Raw genomic sequence first — 25,019 nt, 5'->3', positions numbered from 1 at the left:
TTCCAGAGGAAAACACCGGAGGCCATCTGGAACCCTGGTGCACGGAGGCTCCCGGAAGAGGCGGCGCAGATCTTCCCGGTTGCTGCCACCGCGGAGAGCCCGTGGGCAGAACCCCGCGAGCGAACTCGAGCCTCGGGACCAAAGGTAAGACTAACTTATCTGCTGCAAGTGACTTGCCGGGTGGAATCGGGACAACAGAGGCAGAATCCCTCTAGGACCAGGCACGCCCTGTGTTTACCGAAGTCCCACACCCACGGATCCCGCCCGCAGCAGCTCTCTGCTCCCAGAACCCCGTGGAGAGATACCTTACCGCCTGGTCAGGTGGGCACTCCTGAGGCTGCAGAGCAGAAGAGACCTCCTACTCTGCCAACGCAGCCAGACCGCATACTAGGCATTGGCGTGACAGGTGTTCAGACGTGTGCTCTTCCCGTGGGAGAGGGCCCAGGTGAGGCAGGAGCCCTGCCTGAGACACCGCCGGAACCTGAAGGAAACAGACCGGGTAAACAGTTCTCTGCACCCAAATCCCGTGGGAGGGAGAGCTAAACCTTCAGAGAGGCAGACACGCCTGCGAAACCAGAAGAGACTGCTCTCTACACACATTGCTGATTCCAGAGGAAAACACCGGAGGCCATCTGGAACCCTGGTGCACGGAGGCTCCCGGAAGAGGCGGCGCAGATCTTCCCGGTTGCTGCCACCGCGGAGAGCCCGTGGGCAGCACCCCGAGAGCGAACTCGAACCTCGGGACCACAGGTAAGACCAACTTTTCTGCTGCAAGAGACCTGCCTGGTGAACTCAAGACACAGGCCCACAGGAACAGCTGAAGACCTGTAGAGAGACAAAACTACACACACGAAAGCAGAACACTCTGTCCCCATAACTGGCTGAAAGAAAACAGTAAAACAGGTCTACAGCACTCCTGACACACAGGCTTATAGGACAGTCTAGCCACTGTCAGAATTAGCAGAACAAAGTAACACTAGAGATAATCTGATGGCGAGAGGCAATCGCAGGAACACAAGCAACAGAAACCAAGACTACATGGCATCATCGGAGCCCAATTCTCCCACCAAAACAAACATGGAATATCCAAACACACCAGAAAAGCAAGATCTAGTTTCAAAATCAGATTTGATCATGATGCTGGAGGACTTCAAGAAAGACGTGAAGAACTCCCTTAGAGAACAAGTAGAAGCCTACAGAGAGGAATCGCAAAAATCCATGAAAGAATTCCAGGAAAACACAAACAAACAGTTGAAGGAATTAAAAATGGAAATAGAAGCAATCAAGAAAGAACACATGGAAATAACCCTGAATATAGAAAACCAAAAGAAGAGACAAGGAGCTGTAGATACAAGCTTCACCAACAGAATACAAGAGATGGAAGAGAGAATCTCAGGAGCAGAAGATTCCATAGAAATCATTGACTCAACTGTCAAAGATAATGTAAAGCAGAAAAAGCTACTGGTCCAAAACATACAGGAAATCCAGGACTCAATGAGAAGATCAAACCTAAGGATAATAGGTATAGAAGAGAGTGAAGACTCCCAGCTCAAAGGACCAGTAAATATCTTCAACAAAAATCATAGAAGAAAACTTCCCTAACCTAAAAAAAGAGATACCCATAAGCATACAAGAAGCCTACAGAACTCCAAATAGATTGGACCAGAAAAGAAACACCTCCCGTCACATAATAGTCAAAACACTAAACGCTCAAAATAAAGAAAGAATATTAAAAGCAGTAAGAGAAAAAGGTCAAGTAACATATAAAGGCAGACCTATCAGAATCACACCTGACTTCTCGCCAGAAACTATGAAGGCCAGAAGATCCTGGACTGATGTCATACAGACCCTAAGAGAACACAAATGCCAGCCCAGGCTACTGTATCCTGCAAAACTCTCAATTAACATAGATGGAGAAACCAAGATATTCCATGACAAAACCAAATTTACACAATATCTTTCTACAAATCCAGCACTACAAAGGATAATAAATGGTAAAGCCCAACATAAGGAGGCAAGCTATACCCTAGAAGAGGCAAGAAACTAATCGTCTTGGCAACAAAACAAAGAGAAGAAAAGCACACAAACACAACCTCACATCCAAATATGAATATAACAGGAAGCAATAATCACTATTCCTTAATATCTCTCAACATCAATGGCCTCAACTCCCCAATAAAAAGACATAGATTAACAAACTGGATACGCAACGAGGACCCTGCATTCTGCTGCCTACAGGAAACACACCTCAGAGACAAAGACAGACACTACCTCAGAGTGAAAGGCTGGGAAACAACTTTCCAAGCAAATGGTCAGAAGAAGCAAGCTGGAGTAGCCATTCTAATATCAAATAAAATCAATTTCCAACTAAAAGTCATCAAAAAAGATAAGGAAGGACACTTTATATTCATCAAAGGAAAAATCCACCAAGATGAACTCTCAATCCTAAATATCTATGCCCCAAATACAAGGGCACCTACATAAATAAAAGAAACCTTACTAAAGCTCAAAACACACATTGCACCTCACACAATAATAGTAGGAGATTTCAACACCCCACTCTCATCAATGGACAGATCATGGAAACAGAAATTAAACAGAGACGAGACAGACTAAGAGAAGTCATGAGCCAAATGGACTTAACGGATATTTATAGAACGTTCTACCCTAAAGCAAAAGGATATACCTTCTTCTCAGCTCCTCATGGTATTTTCTCCAAAATTGACCATATAATTGGTCAAAAACAGGCCTCAACAGATACAGAAAGATAGAAATAATCCCATGCGTTAAGCTATCGGACCACCACGGCCTAAAGCTGGTCTTCAATAACAATAAGGGAAGAATGCCCACATATACGGGAAACTGAACAATGCTCTACTCAATGATAACCTGGTCAAGGAAGAAATAAAAAAAGAAATTAAAAACTTTTTAGAATTTAATGAAAATGAAGGTACAACATACCCAAACTTATGGGACACAATGAAAGCTGTGCTAAGAGGAAAACTCATAGCGCTGAGTGCCTGCAGAAAGAAACAGGAAAGAGCATATGTCAGCAGCTTGACAGCACACCTAAAAGCTCTAGAACAAAAAGAAGCAAATACACCCAGGAAGAGTAGAAGGCAGGAAATAATCAAACTCAGAGCTGAAATCAACCAAGTAGAAACAAAAAGGACCATAGAAAGAATCGACAGAACCAAAAGTTGGTTCTTTGAGAAAATCAACAAGATAGATAAACCCCTAGCCAGACTAACGAGAGGACACAGAGAGTGTGTCCAAATTAACAAAATCAGAAATGAAAAGGGAGACATAACTACAGATTCAGAGGAAATTCAAAAAATCATCAGATCTTACTATAAAAGCCTATATTCAACAAAACTTGAAAATCTACAGGAAATGGACAATTTCCTAGACAGATACCAGGTACCGAAGTTAAATCAGGAACAGATAAACCAGTTAAACAACCCCATAACTCCTAAGGAAATAGAAGCAGTCATTAAAGGCCTCCCAACCAAAAAGAGCCCAGGTCCAGACGGGTTTAGTGCAGAATTCTATCAGACCTTCATAGAAGACCTCATACCAATATTATCCAAACTATTCCACAAAATTGAAACAGATGGAGCACTACCGAATTCCTTCTATGAAGCCACAATTACTCTTATACCTAAACCACACAAAGACCCAACAAAGAAAGAGAACTTCAGACCAATTTCCCTTATGAACATTGACTTAAAAATACTCAACAAAATTCTGGCAAACCGAATCCAAGAGCACATCAAAACAATCATCCACCATGATCAAGTAGGCTTCATCCCAGGCATGCAGGGATGGTTTAATATACGGAAAAACCATCAACGTGATCCATTATATAAACAAACTGAAAGAACAAAACCACATGATCATTTCATTAGATGCTGAGAAAGCATTTGACAAAATTCAACACCCCTTCATGATAAAAGTCCTGGAAAGAATAGGAATACAAGGCCCATACCTAAACATAGTAAAAGCCATATACAGCAAACCAGTTGCTAACATTAAACTAAATGGAGAGAAACTTGAAGCAATCCCACTAAAATCAGGGACTAGACAAGGCTGCCCACTCTCTCCTACTTATTCAATATAGTTCTTGAAGTTCTAGCCAGAGCAATCAGACAACAAAAGGAGATCAAGGGATACAGATCGGAAAAGAAGAAGTCAAAATATCACTATTTGCAGATGATATGATAGTATATTTAAGTGACGCCAAAAGTTCCACCAGAGAACTACTAAAGCTGATAAACAACTTCAGCAAAGTGGCTGGGTATAAAATTAACTCAAATAAATCAGTAGCCTTCCTCTACACAAAAGAGAAACAAGCCGAGAAAGAAATTAGGGAAACGACACCCTTCATAATAGACCCAAATAATATAAAATACCTCGTGTGACTTTAACCAAGCAAGTAAAAGATCTGTACAATAAGAACTTCAAGACACTGAAGAAAGAAATTGAAGAAGACCTCAGAAGGTGGAAAGATCTCCCATGCTCATGGATTGGCAGGATTAATATAGTAAAAATGGCCATTTTACCAAAAAAGCGATCTACAGATTCAATGCAATCCCCATCAAAATACCAATCCAATTCTTCAAAGAGTTAGACAGAACAATTTGCAAATTCATCTGAATAACAAAAACCCAGGATAGCTAAAACTATCCTCAACAATAAAATAAGGACTTCAGGGGAATCGCTATCCCTGAACTCAAGCAGTATTACAGAGCAATAGTGATAAAAACTGCATGGTATTGGTACAGAGACAGACAGATAGACCAATGGAACAGAATTGAAGACCCAGAAATGAACCCACACACCTATGGGCACTTGATTTTTGACAAAGGAGCCAAATCCATCCAATGGAAAAAAGATAGCATTTTCAGCAAATGGTGCTGGTTCAACTGGAGGTCAACATGTAGAAGAATGCAGATCGATCCATGCTTATCACCCTGTACAAAGCTTAAGTCCAAGTGGATCAAGGACCTCCACATCAAACCAGACACACTCAAACTAATAGAAGAAAAACTAGGGAAGCATCTGGAACACATGGGCACTGGAAAAAATTTCCTGAACAAAACACCAATGGCGTATGCTCTAAGATCAAGAATCGACAAATGGGATCTCATAAAACTGCAAAGCTTCTGTAAGGCAAAGGACACTGTGGTTAGGACAAAGCGGCAACCAACAGATTGGGAAAAGATCTTTACCAATCCTACAACAGATAGAGGCCTTATATCCAAAATATACAAAGAACTCAAAAGTTAGACCAAGGGGAGACAAATAACCCTATTAAAAATGGGGTTCAGAGCTAAACAAAGAATTCACAGCTGAGGAATGCCGAATGGCTGAGAAACACCAAAGAAATGTTCAACATCTTTAGTCATCAGGAAATGTAAATCAAAACAACCCTGAGATTTCACCTCACACCAGTGAGAATGGCTAAGATCAAAACTCAGGTGACAGCAAATGCTGGCGAGGATGTGGAGAAAGAGGAACACTCCTCCATTGTTGGTGGGATTGCAGACTGGTACAACCATTCTGGAAATCAGTCTGGAGGTTCCTCAGAAAATTGGACATTAAACTGCCTGAGGATCCAGCTATGCCTCTCTTGGGCATATACCCAAACGATGCCCCAACATATAAAAAAGACACGTGCTCCACTATGTTCATCGCAGCCTTATTTATAATAGCCAGAAGCTGGAAAGAACCCAGATGCCCTTCAACAGAGGAATGGATACAGAAAATGTGGTATATCTACACAATGGAATATTACTCAGCTATCAAAAACAACGAGTTTATGAAATTTGTAGGCAAATGGTTGGAACTGGAAAATATCATCCTGAGTGAGCTAACCCAATCACAGAAAGACATACATGGTATGCACTCATTGATAAGTGGCTATTAGCCCAAATGCCTGAATTACCCTAGATGTCTAGAACAAATGAAACTCAAGACGGAGGATCAAAATGTGAATGCTTCACTCCTTCTTTAAAAGGGGAACAAGAATACCCTTGGCAGGGAAGAGAGAGGCAAAGATTAAAACAGAGACTGAAGGAACATCCATTCAGAGCCTGCCCCACATGTGGCCCATATATATACAGCCACCCAATTAGACAAGATGGATGAAGCAAAGAAGTGCAGAAGTGTAGATCGCTCCTGAGAGACACAGCCAGAATACAGCAAATACAGAGGCGAATGTCAGCAGCAAACCTCTGAACTGAGAATAGGACCCCCGTTGAAGGAATCAGAGAAAGAACTGGAAGAGCTTGAAGGGGCTCGAGACCCTATATGTACAACAATGCCAAGCCACCAGAGCTTCCAGGGACTAAGCCACTACCTAAAGACTATACATGGACTGACCCTGGACTCTGACCTCATAGGTAGCAATGAATATCCTAGTAAGAGCACCAGTGGAAGGGGAAGCCCTGGGTCCTGCTAATACTGAACCCCCAGTGAACTAGACTGTTGGGGGCGGCAATGGGGAAGGGTCGGGGGGAACACCCATAAGGAAGGGAGGGGGAGGGGGATGTTTGCCCGGAAACCGGAAAGGAATAATACTAAAATGTATATAAGAAATATTCAAGTTAATAAAAAAAAAAAAAAAAAAAAAAAAAAAAAACTAAGTGGGAGCAGAAGGCAGAAAACATTCTCGCTGTAACATTACAATGGTAGGCATACACCATAACCAACTCATTTAAATCCATAGACACCAGCAATATCAATCCTAATAGAAATTATGGACTTTTGTAGTTACGTGAGAAATACCGAGGATGGGAGGAGGCAGAGAGTGTATGGGCGTTCTCTGCCTTCTCGGTTTGATAAGATAAAACTGCTCACATGTGAGGTATAGAGAAGAGGAATCAAATATATAAGACTTACTTTACACACTACTACGTCCTGTACCTTAGAATCCACATCTAAAGGATGATGACACTGTCTTTTTTCAAAACTGAGGCCTTACCTGGCCTGATAGTGCTGTCCCTCCCGAAGAGATGAAGGCGTCTTCTACCGAGACAAAAGTGCTCTATTATGTGAAAAATCTCCACGGGCTTTTCTATGTTGCCAATCTCAGGCTCCTCTGTGATAATTAAGTCAATGTCAACATTAGCATGAATGAAGTCCCCATCTGTGCTTCGCTTCACGGTTCCTTTGATCCCCATAAGGCAGTGCTCCTATAACAAACCACACCAACGGACTCTCATTACCAACAATCACGGTCTCACAGCATTTAACGCTTCTAACAGTTCTAAAACAATCTTCACTCTATGGATCGTCAGGATAGAGTTTAATGATAAAACCATGACAGAAAATTCTAGATCTCTGGCTCTCAGACAACGGCCAAGTAAACGGGAAAACACACTCTCAAATACTTTCAAAATCCTACTTCGATTCTGACACGAGTATGCTGGATTTCCCACACCACATCATTTCTCCTTCCCTCCCACTGTAGCTCTGTTCCACATCGGTTTAGTTAGGACACAACCTACCCCATTCGTGCAGACCCTGATGGCTAGAGAAAGGCATGTTACCCTAAGACAGCACTCCACCTTCAGGTCATATACTTATCGCCAAGAAGCTAGAAATTTGGGGTTCCAATGGCCCCCCGGGTGGCTCATACAGTTAAGAAAACTGCTTACTTACTATAGCATGCTTATAAAAGGAGGCGAAACTCAAGACTGGGCAGACAGGAAGGACACATGTGGTAACGGGAAGGATACAAGTGGTAGGCAGTTGGGTAAGGAGAATGGAATTCTAGGCTGCCTGCAGGCACCCCTCTCTCTCAGCAATTCCATAGCATCACCAACCTGGAGATTTCCTAAATGCTGTCAGGTAGTGATCTAGTCCAAGAGAACCTAGTAAGACAGAGGCTCCCTCTGGTGGCTTCCAAAGTGTAATATGCAAAACTCTTTCAGCTTAAACTAGTGAGGCAGGCAGTCCTAGGCAGCGGAAATCCTAGTGGTTCTTGTATAAAAGCCAAGGTCAGATCAGACAAGCATGACTCTAATGTCAGCTATTGAGTTCCACCGTCATTTCTTCTTCCTGAGCTTATAGAAAGGAAAACTTCTGCGAGCTGTGCGTATCAGAGCATGCCCTAACTGGAAACGCGTAGGTTACAGTACACGGAAACCCACTGTCTCGCACAGTGTGCAGGTCCAGGACAGGAAGACTTATAAGGACTCTTGGGTGTACTTCTGTGATGCTCACACCACTTTACAAGCATAAAAATTAATGCTGCTAAAATTAACTTCACAGTATGTAGTAATATAATGAAGTTTAAGAGAATGACAATAAAGAAAACAAGACAAAAAAGACAACACCTTTGTCCTCTGGAAAACGGCCTTTGGATCTAGGGTCTTTGTCTTTCCAGGATTGTTCTTATTGGTTTTAATCCAACAAATATCTTCACATCTTCTGTAACCCCACTTTCGCAAACACTAGAAATAATTTCAAAATCAAAACTTTAAATACTTAAAATAACCAGAATTAAGAAGTTTAACAGAGGGATACCAAATTTCCAAGCAGACACAGAAGAAATATAAGCATGATACAGATGTTAAATACCATTTAGATATCTGCATGTTACATTTCTTGTTGCTGTGACCAAATATAATATACAATGTTATATATTTCAAAATAAAGTACCTTATGTTTCTATATCATTATTTTTAAATTAGTCAAAACCCAAGTCAAAAAAGCACATAAATTCTGTCGTCTCTAAAATATTTTATGTTCTTTTCCTAATTAACTTAAGAATCCACCTGAAAAAGAATTCAGAACGAAACATAAACACCAACTTACTACTCTCCCAAGGTCCAATCCTTCCCCAGAGCCGCACCAGAGAAATATAAATGACCGAGGTGCTGCGATCTCATCGATTTCTAACTTCATGATCTAGAAGAAATAAAAACCAATACAATATCAAATGTATCCCACTTACCATAAATCCAAAGAATAACTACTGAGACTTATTAGGATCTCTACAAATGTATTCTTCAGATAATCTAGGAAATAGCATAGAAAGTAAATTCTATGTCTGAACCTACTTTGATATGTTGTTTTGTTATTCTATATACAATCCACACACATACATGTGCAATAAGACATATACATAGAAAGAGTTCACAGAAAAGTACACTTACAGAACTATAGAATTTATTACAGAACTAATAAAAGAAGCAGAGTTAGTTAACCAGAGGTTAAAAGAGCCCAAAGTTACTGACAAAATGAAATGTCCTATGCGCTTATGTCCACAGACAGTTTGGGGTGACTGAGGCAGGAGGACCACTTCTGTCCAGGTATCTGCAGGACTCTTCTCTTACATGTGAGTATTCCCAAGTCTCCGGCCTTCCCTCGGTTCCTACTTACTGCCCTCTGTCTAGTCCAGCCCTCATGCCAACCAGAGGATCTCACGAACCTCATTAAAACCTTCGAAGCCTTAATGACTGTCACAGAAGGCTAAGCTCCTAAGGAGCCATATGTGTACTCATGACCCCACTTTCTGGACAAATACGCGTGTCCCCTGTGGGAACACGCCATTACAATGTGTAGCGTGTCACCGTACATCGTCCCATGTCCAGCACTTCTCGTTTGCAGCGATGCCGGTCTCTCTGTAGTATTCTTCCAGAGGAGGCTCCAGAAGAATCACATCAAACTTGGGTGTCAACTCTCTGATGTCAAAGGCTTCTATGTCTGCTTGTAAGTACCTAAGAAAAGGGGACGGGGAGGATTTTGAAATATTTCTGGTGGTAATGAAGGAAATTCCTTACCCAATATTATTTGATAACTATTGCCAAACATTATAAGATAACCAGGAGCTAATAACTAATTAGCTTTTACTAGTAGGTCTTTTGTTTTAATGAAGGCTTTATATCATCATAATGTCTTCCTTAGGGCATGAAGATATTTACAATGAAAGACAAAAGCATATTTCTCTTCCTGTATAGCCAGAATAAACTCTTCACTTATATTTACATTGAAAATCTACACCCATGTGATCTCTAACCTATTTTGATTTTAATATTATATATAATTATTATGACAAGAATACCATTAATTAGGTTGGAAAAATGACATCTAAGTTTCAAATTCCTCCTTTAGAAATACAGAATTTCTAAATATGGACATGATTTCATTTTATTAGTTTATTCATTAATAAAAATATTTATATTAACAGTGTTTTCACACTTCCTAATGGAAATTACTACTAGCCTTTGATGACGTTATTTTCACACAGTATGGAAGTATTTTAAGTCCAAGGACACTTTTGAAGAAAACATTAATTTATTATCACTGGAGGGAGGGTGGCGTACGGGTCATATGCATACGGTGGTCAGAGAGCAACTCTGTGCAGTCAGTGGCTTCTCTCCTTCCACCTCTACTTCGGTTGTGGGTTTTGAACTCAGATCATCTGGTACGCATCACTGGACAGGAAACATGTTTACTCATACAGCCCAATCCAAGACACATTTTTCTTTTGTTTTTAAGGCTTATGGACTTTTAATGCTTAGACTGAAAAGTCACAGGTTATAATGAAGTCATCGTCATCTCTGAATTTTCCTGTCATCCAGGTCACAGGGAGAGCACCAGACTTGCTCCCAACAAGCTCTACTGAGTGGAGAGGGCCTGCCTATGTAGTGCAGTGATTCCCCAACTCTGAAGCAAAAAAAAAAAAAAAAAAAAAGACATGTAGCAAAGCACCATGAATCAGGCATTTGCAAGGCAGTTCCAAGTAGCCTAGCCCCAGGAGAGGGCATCTCAACCTTCCAGATGAAGACTGTGTCAGAATTCACAGGCTCCTAAACTACCTAAGCTCAATAAGCAGCCACTACAGACTTGAACCAGTTCCAAAACAATGTATTTCACTGAAAATAAGAATAAGGTTATGGAGTAAACAGACTGACAATGAGAGCCGGAGTTGGCAGGAGAGAGCATTGAACTACTTACATGGGAGGAGTATTTGACTTAGCTATCAGCTCATCCTTCAGTCTGATGAGCTCCCTAAGTTTAGGGTATTCTTCAAATCTGTCGGCTAGGCCTAGAAGGAAAGAACAGTCAACTCTCCATTTGAGTTCAACTGACGTTAACACTGACGATACAAAAGTTATGACTCCTCCTTTCCATCCTTTAAATTAGAATCAGCAGTTCATTTTTACTTGGTTTCCATACATAAGAAACACTGATAAGAAAATAAATTATATAAAACACCTTAACTGAAAAACTAAAAGCATGCGGGCAGAGAGATGGATCAGCTGTAAGAGCACTGGCTGCTCTTCCAAGGGCCCCAAGTTTGGGTCTCAGCATTCACATCGATGGCTCATGACTGCCTGTAACTCCAGGTCCAGAGGATCTGACATCCTCTTCTGGCCTCTGAGGGCACACATGCACTCATGTGAGCATACCCCCCACACACACACACACACATGTGAGCACACCCACATACAGGCATAGACGCCTAATTAAAAGTAATAAACATACATTGGAAAGCTCCAAGTCTTTAACAGGAAGAGTAAAAGTAGAAAAAAAATCATAAAACTTCCTCAATCGGTGATTTAGATCACATAAAATAAAAAATGTTTGAAGACTGCATTGCTGCCAGGTTTGAATACAACAGTCAGCCCTTATCATCTACAAAACAGAAGGTAGAACCTGCAGCAATCTGAAACCTATCTTCTCTGATGATCTGATGAACAGATCTGTGGTATACATGGGAATTTATGGTCAGCCCTGTTCCTTGTTTCTTGGCCTTAAGGTCTTGGAGAAATCAGGTACCTTTTATCATGCTATCATAAAAAGTACTCAGAGGGCTTTTTTCGTTTTTGTTTTTTTGCTGCTGCAACATAAGGCATTTTAGTTCTTAGTTAATTCAAATCTCCATTTGACAAAATATATCAATACAAACTCTTATCAATTTATAATACTTTTACATACATCTTTATCTTAGGAAAGCAGGTATCTTAAGAAATGAGTTTATATTCAAATATAAGTATGCAATTTATTCTAACTTTTTAATGCTATCTCTAAAATTCTACTTATAAAAACATTAAAATTAGAGCCTGGCATGGTGGCAAATTTGTGTAATCTCAGTCACTGAACAGGTTGAAACAAAAGGATCATAAGTTAGAGACTTGCCTGGGTCACATAGCAAGTTCACAGTCAGTTCAGGCAACATACATAGACCCAGTCTCAAATCATAAAATAAAATAGGGCTTGACACTTACTTAGCATATACAAGGCCCTGAGTTCACACCCTAATACTAAGAAAAGCAATACATTAAAAATCACATTTAAGTCAATTCTTCATGAGTGATGATGCGTGCAGCTGCAAAATTTAATCATATCACATTTAAGTTTCTGTGCTACTATGATAATTAGCAGAGAGAAAATATTTATAAATTGTATGTGTGTACAGAAAATACAAAGAACTTTTAAAATTCAATAGGAAAAAGACAAAAAGGTATAATATAAGCAAACTATGTGGTTATCACTTAAAAGATATTTAAGTGGGCCAAAATGTCTATAAGACACCAACACCATTACTTGTCAAGAAAATACAGATCAAAACCACAACAGACTGTGGGATTGATGGCAGAGACTCGTAATCATTGGTATTCAGAGGCTAAGGCAAAAGGACGTTCACTTCGGGAGATAGAAAGTTGAGGCCGAATTCAGCTACACATTAAACTATCTTAAAAAACTAAAACCAAACCAAACCAAATCAGAAAACAACCAACCACAAACAGATCCTGTGTACCAACCTTTCTAAACATTAAGTTATGACTCCTGACAGCACACTCTGGACTTGGGAGGATGAGGCTGGAACTGGCTGGAAGCCTCCCTGAGGAGCGGCTCTCACAGTATTCAGAGATGCTACAAGCTTCGAGGGAGAGGAGCAAATGGCAGTGCTGCCCAGATCTAAAGGCCATGCTCCACAGCAGAGATGGCCTGGCAAGACACCCCAGTGCTACAGCAATGGCACTTACATTTGGGGGTCACGAGCAGTCGTCAGTCGGACTTAAGGCCCTCTGGATAGGAGGGAATCCGCTTGCCTAGTACTGTAAATCTAGTCAACTACTGTGACCAGCGGCCTCAGACCTGAGAGAACCTATTGTCATTTTTCTAAACTAATATAACTTCTAGCTGTATTCTAAACTATCTCATACTCACAGGTAAGAGTGGCTCTCACTCCCATATCTAAGAAACTTTTTTTAAACAAATTGAGACTGTTACAGAGATCTACAACTGGTCAAATGGCAGAGAAGAGGGGGCTGTGGGGTGCCCAACTCCAACTATGTATCTACAATACAACCATTGCATCTAAGGCTCAGGAGAAATCATGGATGGGCCGGAGGGTCAGCTATTGCTCATCTACTGTTAGGCACAATAGGGGAAGTGCACCTGTGAACTCTCAACAACATGGCTGCCTGAACAGGACCAGCATAATGACAATACCAGTGGACTTGGACGTGGGAAATTCCACTCAGTGCCACCACCTGAGACAGGAAGAATTAGTTTCCTCTAGGAGTGAGCTACCACACAGTATGTGCTTAGCTCTGGTCACGAGCACTTAAAAGCAAAACTGAGTACACATACATGTACATATAACAACTAGAGAACATGAATGGAGGGGTTACAGGAGAAGCTTGGGGAGTGTATATACAGTGCTCATAACTGAAGTTCTCAAATAAAACTGTATTTTAAAACATCATGGGGCTAGAGAGATGGCTCAGTGGTTAAGAACACTGGCAACTCTTGTAGAGGACACATGTGGTTTCCAGCACCCACATGGTGGCTCATAAACACAAGCAAATATGACTCCAGTTCAGGGGACTTAAGTCCTCTTCTGGCCTTTCAAAGACATGCAAGTGATACACACAAATGCAGACAAAACACTCATACAAATTTAAAAAAATCACAACAACAATACAATCACAAAAAATCAATCTACAATGCCATACTGAGCACTCACTGGAATGGCTACAGTGAAAACTGACAGTAGCACACAAGGTAAGGAGACTTAATTTCATACTCTACTCATAGGAAAGTGAAATGCCGTGGCAGGATTAACACCTTTGGGGGTGGTACCTCCAAAAGTCAGAACACAGAATCAGCACACCTTTAAAAAATTCTATTTAAAGAACTGCATGGCCCATCAACTCTATCCCCTGAAGAAAACTGAGTACATGCCTACGCAAACCTAAGTGATTCACTCATCACACAGACTATTATTTGAGAAAAATAAGATGTATTGATACATGCTACAGTATTAATAACCCTTGAAAACACTGTGCTAAGTCAAAGAAGGCACTCACAAAAAGCCCCATGTTGTATGAGCTCAATTATATGAAATGTCTGGAATGGCCAGACTTACAAAGAAAGGAAAGAGATTAGTGGTTAAGTCCAGAGGGCAGGTTAAAGTAAGAAATGTGGCTCCACTGCTAATGGTACAGAGCTTCCTTTGAGAAGCAAATGCTCTAAAACTGACTGCTAATGATTGCATTAAAAGAACTCTGAATTATATTCTTTAATGGGTTAATTACAAGGTATATAAACTATGTTTAAAAAAAAATAGAGAGACACAGCATTGCTTAAAGGCAAGGAAGGTAGACTAGAAGCACTGAGACCCAAAGGTGAACATCAACCCTGAAAAAGGTTTTATTAGGATAGTCTATAAGTTGCATAGATCACATGCACATAGCGATACTGTATACAGGAGAGTCCAAGTAAAGCTGACATACCTACATCCCTGATGAAATTCTGAGGTCTATGTCCAGTGTCTACAAAATGCTGGCAGTAATCATTATGGGGATTTAAGCTCTGCGTTCCCTAAAGAAATGGTTAAAATTAAATAAACAATATGCACTCTCATGGCAGATACACTAACTTTGTGTGTCTTTATTATGAAGCTGTACAAAGTATGACATTGAAAAAGCACTAATATTTGAAAACACTAAAAACTATACTGAAAAACTAAAACATTACTTATCAACAGATTCTGATATAAATACACCACTATTATAGGCTAAATAGCTAAATAATCAGAATATTTCACAAGTAACTTAGGATCTTTGTTTTCATACAGAGATCTCTCAAAAACTGAAAAACTCCTCAAGAAAATGAGGTCCTTTACAGCATAGAGCTCAAATGTGAAAGTTCTAAGACTTGAAAAGTCTTTGTTTTACCTTAAGGAAGGTACTGGAATCTTTGTAAATCTCTTCTTCATATGGCAAATTTTCTTCTTCCTGTTGCATTTCTAGTTCATCCTTGAAAAGAAGATGAAGAAAGTATTTAAAATATATACATTTAGATGTGGTGGAACTTCTTTAATCCTAGCACTCGGGAGGCAGAGGCAGGCAGATGTCTGAGTTCAAGGTTAGCTTGGTCTACAGAGTGAGTTTCAGGACTGCCAGGGCTATACAGAAAAATCCTGTGCCAAAAAAAAAACCATAACACACACCACACACATACACACACACTCATATACACAGACACACACAGACACACACATGCATATATACACATACTCATATTTTTCTTTATATATATTTTATATATACATTTATGTTTATATAGTAAATTATTGCATCTTAAGAGTGTTTTATTCCCCTCAGATATGTTTATATTAGCATTACATTTAGATTTACTTTTAAAAAAAAAATTTTTGTTGATTTATTTATTTTATGGTTTTGAGTGTTTTGCCCTCGGGAGGTCAGAAGAGGGCCTCAGATCCCCTGGAACTGGAGTTACAGACGGCTGTCAGGTACCACGTGGGTGTTAGGAACTGAATCCAGGTACCCTGCAAGAGTTCATGGTATGAACATGTGAGTGCTGGTACCTATGGATGGGTGTTGGAAACCAAATTCAGGTTTTGCTAAGTGGATAGGAAGTTGGGAGGGGTTTTACAGGCTGGGAAGCAGGGGTTTAACTAGTATTAAGGGTGTTTGAAAAAGTCACGTGGAAATGTACTATTTTATAAGATATTTAAATACATATATAGAAAGGAGCTTAACTGGAGTTACTCTACACAAAGGAAATGCCTCTTCCAGAAGTCATAGATTGCCAAATAAAAATCCCAATGTCAGTGTGAGAAACCTTCACTTGAATTGTTGGTCAGGGGTATCAAGATAACCCTGCAGAATAGGCTATTGCCATTGTTTCTGATCACCCACCAGAACCTGATGGTAGCCCTTATTGCCAAAGATAGACATATTTGAGTCATAAGACTTGAGAAACCAAGCTAGAACCAACCAGAAAGCATCCTCCCTGCTGGTTAGCTTGTATAAGGCTGGAAAGTAGGCTGCTAGGAAAGAAAGCTCACCAAAGGCTTTATACAGTTGTGAACCTCAGGATATAACAACTGGCCTGGCCAGGCATGCATATGGTACAATCATGGCATACACATACATAAAATGAGCAAACTGATATGTCTTTTTTTTTTTCTTCTTCTTCTTTTTTTCGGAGCTGGGGACCGAACCCAGGGCCTTAGCGCTTGCTAGGCAAGCGCTCTACCACTGAGCTAAATCCCCAACCCCCTGATATAAGTCTTTAACTGAGCAGATAAATGTTACTCATAAGGATTTTAGGATCTTACAGTTCAGCTCTCTAAATGAGACAAATCTATTAGGATTAACTTTTTCTCAAACATGTATAAAACTACCTCATTTTCTACTTGCCTTATATTCTTCTACTTTATCTTCATCCGTCTCTCCTTCATCCAGACACTTCCGTTTTGAATTTGGAGCAGAAGTATCATAGGAAGCCCTGGGAATTAAACCGCAGCTGTCTTAAGGAGTGCACAGAAGGTGCACATGCATCTGCTTGTATTATTAACAAGTTACAGAAGCGAAGCCAAATGTTTCCTGATTAAATGTCTACTTACCTATAAAACATCCAAAAGCCAAAGGCAATACTTGTAGCTTTATTTATAAGAAAGCAACCAAGTGAAAAAAATAAGCTAGTATAAAGACTTATTATGAAGAGAAACTTTTAAATAGTGTTTCATTATATTAGTTTACATATGTTTTATACTATGCTCTGAAAGCTAAACTGATACAACTGAAAATTCAGAATAAAAAATTATGAAATGTTTTCTGAATTATCAGTTGAATACCACGTTTGAAGTACATTTTCATAAAATTGTAATTTATAATTTAACAGTTTTTATGGTATGTAAGCTAATTCTTAGTATAACATTTCACTTCCACCTACTTTATAAATACGAACCCAGTATTTTCACAAAGTAAAGACTTAATAATTTCAACCTGACATTAAAAACTATTTCCAAAAAATCTTCATTTTCACAGTTTTCTTAAGAACACATTCAAACCTGCAATTAGTTATTTATTAAAAAAATCAACCCTTATGGGAGATTCTAGTTCTCAAGAGGTTCAGGCAGAGGTGCTGCAAGTGTGAGGACAACACAGGCTACAGAGCGGGACTGTCTCATTTCCCCAATATAACCCTCATAAATACGTCACAACGGAAACTTACACGAATGATCCTTTCTCACTGTACACACGTCACTAAAAGGTCAACATACCTGCAAGTTTCTCTTGTTTCAGCGATCTCCCTCTGTTCATCTTTGCTGTTTAACACAGCACCAATGCTATCTGCACTCTCAGCTCCCAACTAGGAAGCAAGAACCCAAAGTTAGGTCACAACGCATTGTTCACACGCCCAAAATGTGCTGCTAATTTTAATAAATCAAGTATTTTATAAAAGCAACACCGCCCATACCACACTATCAATAGGCGTGTAAGTGAACGGTAAGAACATCGTTTTAATTAAGAATGATTTTATCAGCTGGAAAATATTTTATGCATTTGGTTATATTTGAAATTAAGATGATTCCCTTTGGCCAATTCTGAATAAAACACAAGTTGGCAGTACTATCAATAACCCAAAAGCAAATGACTTCATATGAATTGCTTTATATATCATATTCTATCCCATGCTCTCACAGAAATGCGATCAGTTTCATTAAAGCTAAGCTCCAAAAAGAAAAAAAAGAAAAAAAAAAAAACCTAAGTTTTTAATAAAATTTACTAATAGCTTAAAAACGGTAATGTCAACTTTAAATGGCCACTGGAGAAACTCTGCAGAATGCAACAAATGTAAACAAAGGCTGAGCTGAATAAAACTAATTCACAGAAAACCTTCCAGGTCAGACTAAGGACACAGGGCAGCACGAGGAACTCTTTAGTATCAAGCACAAAAACGGCATAAGAAAATCAGCAGTTAGTGTTCCCTTTAGCTCCAGAGCAAGAAGGTATTCAAAAACATCAGGGCCACAAATGAGCAGCTTTGACTTTAAACAACAAAATCTTCTCTACCGCTTCCTAGGGCTGCCTTCATTTCTCCAATAAAAGCTCTCTTCCAATACACCAGTTTCAACTCCTCCGTAAAAATCTTCTCCACGTCTTTCTGGTCCGAGGACAGAACATGTACTTCCTATAGTTAGAATTTTCTAATTTTCTCCCCATGACTATTTGTAATTCTCATCTCATCTCAGTCAATCCTTCAGAAAGTTCTCTGAGGAACCCAATATTTAGCAATGGAAAGTGACAGCAAGCTACCTTAATTGCTGAGCCACCTCTCTAGCCCAGCTTCACATTGTGTGATTGGTTTTAAGGGAAGTTTGTTTTATCTTCTTGAGAGCCTGTGGAAAGACTCATTGGAGATTTAAATTTTACTCGCTAAAGCTTTGAGCATTTCCCTCCATCACTTATATTGGTCTGTATGGTGTAATGACAACAGCTTCAGATTTTAAGTGAAACAACTTGTAGTATGTACTTCCTGCACGTGTGGTCCACTAAACAGCAAGCACTCACATTCTCATCCTCTCACTTCAAGGAAAGTGAAAGGTTTAGAAAAGTAATGTTTGGAGAGACAGATCTTAGAGAATTCTCTGGTGGGGGCTGGCCAAGGAGAACCTAACAATCTTGGAAGCCTATTCCAAGTAGGAATAAGTAAGGATTCAAATGTTTGGTTGATGGGAGATTGTGTTTTAAGGGCAGAATCTAAAATTTACTCAGTTGCTTCCAGTGAGTCTTTCGACAGGATCTCAAGAAAATAATCAAACTTCCTCCAAAACCAATCTCAGTACCGTGCGGCTGGGGCTAGAGAGATGGCTCAGCGCCTAAGAGCATGCACTGCTCTTCCAAAGTTCATGTCTCAGCACCCACATCGGGAGGCTCACAACTACCTCCAGTGAAGGTGAAATGTAGGAGCTCAAACTGCCACTTGTCCTTGTTGCAACTACTAACACTCATCGACAATTAGCAAATTTATCCCCACCACAAGTCTGTGCTCGCAACTGTGGGTCTTCTACATAAAGACTTTGACTAGCACGTGTGAGGAGGTGGGGAGACTAGGGAATAAAAGTCCCGGGACAAAGACCTTGACACCGGCTGATGAGAATTCACAAAAAGGACAGGCGGGAATTAAGAAACGAGGGGGAAGGGGTTGGGGATTTAGCTCAGGGGTAGAGCGCTTGCCTAGCAAGCGCAAGGCCCTGGGTTCGGTCCCCAGCTCCGAAAAAAAGAAAGAAAAAAAAAGAAACGAGGGGGTGAAAAAAAAAAGGCAGCCGCGCACGCGCATTGACGTCCCCTCCCACCCGGCCTCACACCTGCTGAGCTAGGAGCTGCCGCCGTAACTTCTGCCGTTCCCGGATCTCCTGCAGGCGGCTGTCCATGCCCCAGGTCCTGCTTCTCACCACCCGACAGACACCGTGCCCGCCAAAACGCAAACCCTCCTCCCAAACCAGGAAACAGCGTCCCGCCGAGATTCTGACCCGGAGACTTTCACGTCCCTCAGGAGGGATTTCCGGCGCGCCCGAGACAGGCTAAGCCCAGACAGGAAATCCCGCCTCTGGGACGCCGGAGATATGACGTCATATGACGACACCCAATGAAGGATGCAGAGGTGGTTGCGGGTGGGGAGCCGCTTCCTAGCTGTCTTAGTTCTTAACTCTTTCCCAGAGGTTTGGGTTCGTTTTTTGTTCTGCTCATAAAAGAAGTTTTTCTTTCTCGCGTTAACCAATTACCCGCCTGTAAGCCCTGGCTTTTTAACATTTGAGGTATGCTTGTGGGTTTCTTTTACTGCAGTACTGACCAGCTTGTGAAGGATTGGATCTCCACGCTCACTAGCTCAGTACCCTTGGCAAGTTAGCGAGCTTTTGTAAAAGGACAACAGTAAGAGGGCCTTGGGAGGCTGAGGCAGGAGGATCCAGGAGTTTGGAGCCAACCTGGTCTTGTAATGAAACCCCGTCATCCATTTATATAAATAAATTAATTAAAATAAATGCAAACAAACAGCAATAGTTACGTAGGGAAACACTGTCATTTATATTAATTAATTAATTAAAATAAATGCAAACAGAGCGGTAGAAGCAGGCAGATCTCCCGAGTTCAAGGCCAGCCTGATTTACAGAGCAAATTCCAGGACATCCAGGCCTACGCCGAGAAACCCTGTCTGGAAAACAACAACCAAACAAGAATTCCTTGCATAATAGTAGAATTACATGACAAAAAATGTTAACTTTCAAAAAATATACTGTAAAATATTTTGACTGTATAGTGTTAACATGTATCTCTTTAAAACTCAGCTGTATTATTTGCTAATCATGACTGCTGAGACTAGATGCTCACTGAGCATTTCTTATAGCAAGTATGGTGGGCTCTGGAGTCTATGAAAGATCAAAGATAAAAAACAAACAAACAAAAAAACCCAAAAACTCAAAATGAACAAGCCAGGTCTTCCTTCTGTCCCGTAAGCTCTAAGCTGGGTAGCCATTCCAAAGCATGCTATCCATTTAAAGTAACTATGTATCTCCTGCATGGAAGGAAGCGGGGCTGACAACCATGGATCCATACAGTATTCATGAAGTCAGTGGGATCCATCAGAGAATTGTTGCAGTTTTTACAAAGAAAGGGATATAACTTTTAAAATCTCTCACCACTGAAGTTGTAATTACTAGACTGCATCAACACATCTGTAGATCCTGTACATGTTTATTTGTATATCACTTCATCCTCTCAACATACGAGTGTGTGTGAGCGAGAGAAGAGGGAGACAAAGAGGAAGTCCAGGTGCAATCCAGACTCTTTGAGGAAACAATTTCATTTGTAGGCACTTGGTTTAAAAGAGTGATGATCCACATAGTCTGCACTGCTTCCTCCAAGCCCCTTAGGATTGCTACCTGCAAACCTACATACCCAACTGCCTATTGTGTACCTTAGAACATTTCCCATCATTTGTTACATGTGTTACATTGTTTCAGTTTCTTCCAAAAATGTGTGATGAAAATTAATTCCCCAAATCAGGTGTTACTTTTTAAAATAATTTTTAAAATTTCTTCTTCAACAATTTTATATATGCATTAAGTTCATTCGGATGATTGCAACACCTTCTAGTCTTTTCCACACCTCTATTCACCCCATACATCCCTTCCCCATATTCGTGTCTATGGGGTTATTTACTTACCTTGGTTTGCTGGTTGGTGATTAGTCTATCTAGATTTGTTCTGTTTTGAGAATCACTGAGTCTAACCAGAATTGTATATATGACCACTGGGGCCTGGTGAGCATCTCAGTAGGTACATAACTAGAAACAGTGACTGTTCCTGGCTCAGAATCTATTGATATAGCCATAGTTCATTAGGAGAGTGGGGGCCCCATGAGCCCTTTCCCAGTCCGTGATTGTTAATTCTATGTTGATAGGCTCAGTATCGTGTAGGCTCACTGTAGTCACTGCAAGCTGTGAGGTCATGACTTATTGGCTGTGCCATGCCCAGAAAACATGTCCTGTCTTCAGGTCTTTCATTCTTTCTGCTCCCCCTTTCTCCGAGATCCTTGAGGCTTGAGGGGGTTCTCCGAACACTCAAGTCACTTATTCTCAGCACCTTGGGCCGCCATGAATCTCTGCCTTGAAAGGAATGTGATGGGACACGTAGGAAGTGATCGAATCATGAGGACTCCGTGCTCTTGGATGGAGAGCATTACTTTTTATAAAGGGGTTTGATGGAAAATGTTAACACACACACACACACACACACACACACACACACACACACACACACACACACACACACCCAGATTCCTACCTTCTGCCACCTTGTGGTGGTTTTAAAGACAAGGGCTCCCATAGGCTTAGGAGATGTGGCGTTATTGGAGTAGGTATGGCATTGTTGGAGGATGTGTCTCAGTCGCTTCCTGCTGCCTACAGAATGGATGTAGAAGTCTCTGCCCCTTCTTCAGTGCCATGTCTGCCTGCCACCGTGATTTCCACCATGAGAGTAATGGACTAAACCCCTGAAATTCTAAGCCAGCCCCAATTAAGTGTTTTCTTTTGTAAGAGTTGCTGTGGTCCTGGTGTCTTCTTCACAGCAATAGAAACTGTAACTAAAACAGAAGTTGGTGCTGGGGATGATTTGAGCTTTGGGGGCCTGATTTAAGGTGTTTCAGAGGAGAATAGATGAATGTGGCCTAGGAACTATTCTTGTGATGCTTTGGTGAAGAATGTGGCTGCTTTTGCCCTTGTCCAAAACGTCTGCCTGAGGCTAAAGAGATTTTACATATTTTAAAGAAACTGAAAATGTAATGTGTTTGAATTTGTAAAATTAATGTATTAATGTTTATTTTTAAATGTATGCTTATTTATGTTTTTAATGTGAGATCTTGGGGATGGATAAGAAAGAAATGGCATGGCTTAATAATGGTGTGTTTGTGTGGCAGGCTGAGCAAGCCATGGGAAGCAAGCCAGTAAGCAGCATCCTTCCGTGGCCTCTGCATCAGCTCCTGCCTCCGGGTTCTTTCTCTGTTTGAGTTCCTGCCCTGACTTCTGTCAGTGACAAACAGCAATATAGAAGTGCAAATCAAACAAATCCTTTTCTCTTCAACTTGCTTTTTGGTCGTGGGTTTTTTTCACAGCAATAGAAAACAGACCTAACTAAGACAGATGTGATGTCCCTGCTCTCTGGAAGATGCAGTGGTCAAGTTATCATATTAATAACCAACAAAAAATGCAGACTGCATCACAATAATTGGTTTCCTAGTTTTCAGAACTGTGAGAAATAAATTGCTGTTGTGTAAGTTTCCCAGCCTGTTACTGCCACACAGAATCAAACAATATTAATACAAATACAACCTAAATGTATTTATTAGTTATTCTCACTCTCAAAGAGAAAGAGCTCTTCATGTTTTTCTATTACAACCTGATATTTATCTTCTTTAAAAAATTATTTGTTTGTTTATTTACATTTCAAATGCTGCCCTATCCTGGTCCCCCCGCCCCTTGGAGAATTCCTCCCCTTCACCTCCGAGGTGAGACCTCCCATATCCCCCCAACCCTAGGGGCCCTGGTTAGTTGACACTGTTGGTCTTCCTGTGGGGTCACCATCTCCTTTAGAGCCTTCTGTCCTTCCCCTAACTCTTCCACAGGGTCCCCAACCTCCATCTAAAAACCACAGTGGTTAGATGTCACGCAGTCGGTGGCGGTGCCTTAACTATATGTGTGTTGTCAGGCGCACGGGCCTCTTCCGTCCCTGTCAAGGGGAGTGAGTGCTAACCTTCTCTCCTTTCATACAGCTCCTGTTTCACATCCTAACTGCTGCTCTGTCATAGCTGCTCTGTCCGAGGCTTCCTAGCATTTGTGGGAAAATATAATCCCATCATTTCAAAGTTGACTAAAATGAGCTGTCCCAGTGACACGGTTTAGGGAATCACTATAAAGAACACGTGGTGTCAGGAGAAAGGCAGGGTGTGAGTCACTACCGTAGGGTAGTGTGAATTCTGAGTTAACCAATATCCACACGTCTGTGGATATCCTCCCCCGTCTCCATATCTCCGTATAGACCATCAGTCCTCTCTCTACCATGAACTGAAGTTTACAGGAGAATATTCACAGGCGTGGCTTCAGTGATCTGCACCAGCCCTACTAAACAGACACGTACCCTTACCACTGCTGTCAACCAGCCCACCAGCACCAACACCCACTTCCTAAATACCTCACATTAGGATCAGCTGGTTCTATGTACCCTTTTGTAATTTTAGGATAATTTGGTTTGTATTTGAAGTTACTCTTCTTGACTACTAGAGGAAACAAAGTACGGAGTTTTCTAGCATAAGCTAAAATAAATTCGAGAGGGTAAAGATTATAAAATTCAACCCATTAGTAGAGTAAAAGGGCATGCTACGCAAATAAATGACAAACCATGAAGTTGTGAAATGTTTTTTCTAAATTGGTTCACCGAAAGGGAATAAAGCAAGAAAGAGGGCTTTTGGTTTTCTCAGTATTAATGTCCGTGATGCAAATTATATTATGAGATCAAAATAAGCACTTCAGAGGAAAACACATTTCATAGTGTGGGCTAATCCTGAATTTCTCGTAACTCACTTTGTGTAGCTTTTCAATAGTTTAAAGAAAATATTTACTGTATATTCCGTGTATGTATAGGTCTAAGTGTGATATATGTGCATATGTGGGTTTGTACATGCATGAAGAGACCAAAGGACTGTGTAGGATATTTTTCTATACAGCTTTCTCTCTTATTCTGTTGAGACAAGATCTCAGGGCACTCAGAACAATGTGTTGGGCAGCCATCCTCAATGGTCCTTCTGTCGCTGCCCATTTCCCAGTGCTGGGTTAACAGGCACACAGGGCTATGCACAGTGTTTTCTGTGCATGCTGGGATTTGAACCCAGGCGCTAGCTTTTCTAGTGCTAGAAGGTGCTAGATACACCACTAGAAGAGAAAGAGATCCACTAATCTTACCCATCTGTGAACCCTGTGAGCTATACTGATGACCAGACTGGCAAGACACGCCCACTGGTGCAACAGTGACACAAATGTCACAGAAGTAAACAGCCACTTGCCAATTTAATTTAAAATCCACACTACAAGTTAAAACCTATACCTCGTACTATTATCAGAGCCGAGAACCTGTGGCTAGACTGGCTGTAGGTCCTAGAGGAGAGCCTTCTACGATTACTCTGCTAAAT

At 40.8% G+C, this 25,019-nt stretch overlaps 1 protein-coding gene and 1 non-coding gene across 2 annotated transcripts in view; both read right to left on the bottom strand.

The window, feature by feature from the left end:
- The window catches only part of Mettl14 (methyltransferase like 14), a 22,866-nt gene extending 3,023 nt beyond the window's left edge, over positions 1–19,843 (bottom strand). The window contains exons 1-10 of the mRNA XM_032897371.1: positions 19,649–19,843; positions 17,561–17,649; positions 16,695–16,782; positions 15,204–15,284; positions 14,760–14,847; positions 10,969–11,059; positions 9,587–9,728; positions 8,824–8,916; positions 8,343–8,459; positions 6,986–7,196 (exon numbers count right to left, since the gene is read on the bottom strand). Of these exons, the coding sequence (XP_032753262.1) occupies positions 6,986–7,196; positions 8,343–8,459; positions 8,824–8,916; positions 9,587–9,728; positions 10,969–11,059; positions 14,760–14,847; positions 15,204–15,284; positions 16,695–16,782; positions 17,561–17,649; positions 19,649–19,714 (1,066 nt within the window). The 5' untranslated portion in view covers positions 19,715–19,843. The remainder of the gene's footprint in view (positions 1–6,985; positions 7,197–8,342; positions 8,460–8,823; positions 8,917–9,586; positions 9,729–10,968; positions 11,060–14,759; positions 14,848–15,203; positions 15,285–16,694; positions 16,783–17,560; positions 17,650–19,648) is intronic.
- A 3,636-nt stretch (positions 19,844–23,479) lies between these two features.
- On the bottom strand, positions 23,480–23,609 carry LOC116897627. Its single transcript, XR_004387607.1, has one exon. It is a non-coding gene; the product is annotated as a U6atac minor spliceosomal RNA (small nuclear RNA).
- Between the last annotated feature and the right edge of the window lie 1,410 nt (positions 23,610–25,019).

Source organism: Rattus rattus, chromosome 3 (assembly GCF_011064425.1).
Source record: "Rattus rattus isolate New Zealand chromosome 3, Rrattus_CSIRO_v1, whole genome shotgun sequence".
Lineage (NCBI taxonomy): Eukaryota > Metazoa > Chordata > Mammalia > Rodentia > Muridae > Rattus > Rattus rattus.
This window is presented reverse-complemented; position numbering and strand designations above follow the sequence as displayed.